This window comes from Mus caroli, chromosome 4, assembly GCF_900094665.2.
Source record: "Mus caroli chromosome 4, CAROLI_EIJ_v1.1, whole genome shotgun sequence".
Classification (NCBI taxonomy): Eukaryota; Metazoa; Chordata; class Mammalia; order Rodentia; family Muridae; genus Mus; species Mus caroli.
Window position 1 is genome coordinate 40,003,085 of NC_034573.1, and position 3,235 is coordinate 40,006,319.

At 47.8% G+C, this 3,235-nt stretch overlaps 1 protein-coding gene across 1 annotated transcript in view; it reads left to right on the forward strand.

Annotated features, from left to right (window-relative positions):
- Ccdc180 (coiled-coil domain containing 180) overlaps positions 1 to 3,235 on the forward strand; it is a 61,756-nt gene that overhangs the window by 52,568 nt on the left and 5,953 nt on the right. The window contains exons 33-34 of the mRNA XM_021161543.1: positions 1,939 to 2,099; positions 2,542 to 2,679. Coding sequence (XP_021017202.1) covers positions 1,939 to 2,099; positions 2,542 to 2,679 — 299 coding nt within the window. The remainder of the gene's footprint in view (positions 1 to 1,938; positions 2,100 to 2,541; positions 2,680 to 3,235) is intronic.

A 3,235-nucleotide genomic window follows, 5' to 3' on the forward strand; every position in this document is an offset into this window, starting at 1 on the left:
AAAGAAAGAAAGAAAGAAAGAAAGAAAGAAAAGGGCTAGAGTTTCATTGTTTTTTCAGAAACATTGTTGGTTTTCCACTTTGTTTCTGTTCACCCATGAAGTGTACGTTCAAAGGCTTTCAGTTCATTTCTAGAGTTGGAGAACTGTCATTGCAGTCAATGTTAACCCCCATCAACCTATCCCCTCCCAGACCCAAGCAGCTGTCTGTAATTCCATGAGAATGGATTCATATGGCCCTTTCTGACTGTCTTCTTTAGTTTTATGGGATGTTTTGAGGCATGCTCTGGATTGTTTGATACCTCTGGGCATATCGATCTCACTTCCTTGATCTCTACAGTGTGATTTCAGAGGTAGCAGGGGGAGGTATGTCGAAGATGGGGGGATCAGGAGGCACCCAGACCTGAGGTCAAAACTCAGGCCTGTTATCTGCCAGCTGTGCAACTTTGGCAAGGTGATTCTACCTCTCTGAGCCTCCGTTTTCTTGTTTGTAAGCCAAGGAAGGCTTCTTTTGTGATTAACCCCTCACAGAGAATGACTGGACATAGTCTGTGACTGTAGAATGGGTGAAATCCAAGCCATAGACTACATCTCCCAGCAAGCTCTGAGGGATCCCAATCTCTATGGTTATCCCCAAAGTAAAGGTACTGAGGCCAGGTGTTCTTGGGAAGTACCATGAACTGTGTTCCTCTTGTAGATGTCTAATCTGCTGGTAGAGACTTCCGTCCCCTTTGTTGCAGCAGCCCAGCACCCTCCCTGTATCCTATTGAGGACATAGAAAACATCAGATTTTTGGTATAAAGTATGGTATTTGGGGCATACAATCTTTTAAAGTGTTGTAAAGTATGAGACACACACAAAAGCCAAAAATCAAATGGGAATAGGAACTATGATAAACAGAGCAGAGACCCCGACTGCTGCCTGACACCCATGGGACCCGGAGCCTCCTCTTCCATAGTCAGGGCATTGGGAATAGGAGACACATGCCAAGACCATCCAGTGTGGGATGTTCTGAGAGAAGCTGAGACCACACAGGGCTCTGCCTGCCTTTGCCTCCGCCCTCAAGCTCCCACAGATGAAGTTCCCAAAGTTCTCCCTGTGATTGCAAAGCACTCGGAGCCAGAGGCACAGAACAAGAACAGCCAAGATCTCAGACCCCGAAGGAACACCAGAGACAGCTAGTTGTGCGTGGTAGCACACAGTTTTGATTCCAGCACTGGGAAGGCAGGGTTTCAAAGTCAAGGCTAGCCTGGACTACACAGTAAGACTGGAGAAAGAATTTTAAAAGAGGTAGAAGGGGATGGAGGGGGAAGAGCAGGAGAGAGGAAGTGGGAGGTGTCAGGAGTGAAACACCAGGCACAGAATACAAGATGATGCGCTTGTATCTAGAGGAAAGAGGACATTGGAAAGGCAAGGAGGAAGATCCTACAAAAATGACAGATTTGATACCAAAGAGAACAAAGTAGAACTTCTAAAAAGGAAACATTAAGAGCTGACAACTTAAAATGATGAATGGGTGTTCGCTCAGGTGATGCGTAGCTGAATGTGGAGTTAGTGAGCTGGAGGGCAGATAGAGAGGGGAACTATCCAGCAAGACAGGGAGATGAAGACCTGAGAAATAAAGAGTCAGGCATGAAAGAGTAGGTCTCAGCACGTATCATCCGGAGGTGCAGGAGAGGGAGACAAGGTCAAGGCAGTGCCTGAAGAGGTCATAGATGGGAACTTGCCCATGACGACACACACACCACATTTTAAGCACACAGAGAATCCCTCTGAATTTGTTTAACTATCATTTCCTATCTCGGCCTGCCTGTGGAGCTCCTTTGGTTGGAATAGGTCTTATCCCATCAGAGACCCATGTTCTCCCTTTGTTAGAGACATGGCCACAGCAACTTCCATCTCCTCTGTCCATTCCTGATACCCTCCCCTCGATTCCTGCAGAATTACGTGCCCAGGTGAGGAGGTTTGAGGAGCTGCTGCCCCAGGTGTGCTGGCTGGTGACGGAGAACTACAAGGAACAGCACTGGGGCAAGTTTTGCACATCTCTGAAGGAGGTCCAGGAGCAGTTTGAGCAGCAGAAGAAGAAGCTAGAGATGGAGAAGGTGAAGGTCACAGGGCCAGGGGTGCAGGGAGTTGAGACTGGAGACAGGTCACGAGCAAGGCTGCTGGGGACAGGGATGCTAGCAAATTGGTAGCTAAGCCAACACCCATCGGCAGAAGGCACTCCCCAAACTCTGGGCCGTATGTGACATCTTTGATAAGGCCTCAGTCGTTGATATCAACAACAGTTGGACCGTTTTCCTTGGTGCAGTGGGATATGATTGGTGCTGTTTATTGTCTAAAGGTCCAGATGGTGCTGGAGCAGGTACTCAGCTCACCTGCTTTCCAACCCTCTGAGTACCAACCACTCTCCTTCCTCCGTACACTCAGATCACACTCATAGGACATACCTGTCTGCATGTGGCCCTAGCTGACAGACGACATTGGTCCTGATTTCAAGTCTGGGTCGAAATCTCTGCTCATTTCTGCCTTGTTTGATTGAAGGATGAAAATGCTCGGAAGCTCCATCCAAATCTTGGCCACCCCACATACATCAGTCAAATGGAGTCACTACAAATGGCGGAAGAGCTGAGGCAGCAGGAGCTGAACCAGATGATCCACGAGAACCAGGAGAAGATGGAGGTGAGGGTTGCCACTCGGTCTCCGCACCAGGTGCTCAGGGCCATGCCGCCCTTCAGAGGCCTGGGCCTGATGGTTAGTACCCGATCGTGTGCTTGTTTGAGACAGGGACTCTCTATATAAGTCCTGGTCGTCCTAGAACTTGCCAAGTAGACTAGGCTGGCCTAGAACTCACAGAGTGCCTCCCAAGTGCTAGGATTAAAGGCGAGGGAAACCACACCTGGCCGTACTTTGATTTTAAATTATTTACAAAAACTAGTAATGACTATTTTCTTCAAGATCCATACCTACTTTTATTTTCTGTTTGGTGAGTTCTCTGTGTTTGTACCTTGGCCATTTCTGAAGTGTGTGGGTATGTGTTCGTGTGTGTTCATGTGTGTGTGTGTGTGTGTGGTGTGTGTGTGTTTGTATGTGTGTTCATGTGTGTGTGTGTTTGTGTGTATGTTCATGTGTGTGTATGTGTGGTGTGTGTGTTTGTATGTGTGTTCATGTATGTGTGTTTGTGTGTGTGTTCATGTGTGTGTGTGTGGTGTGTGTGTGTTTGTATGTGTGTTCATGT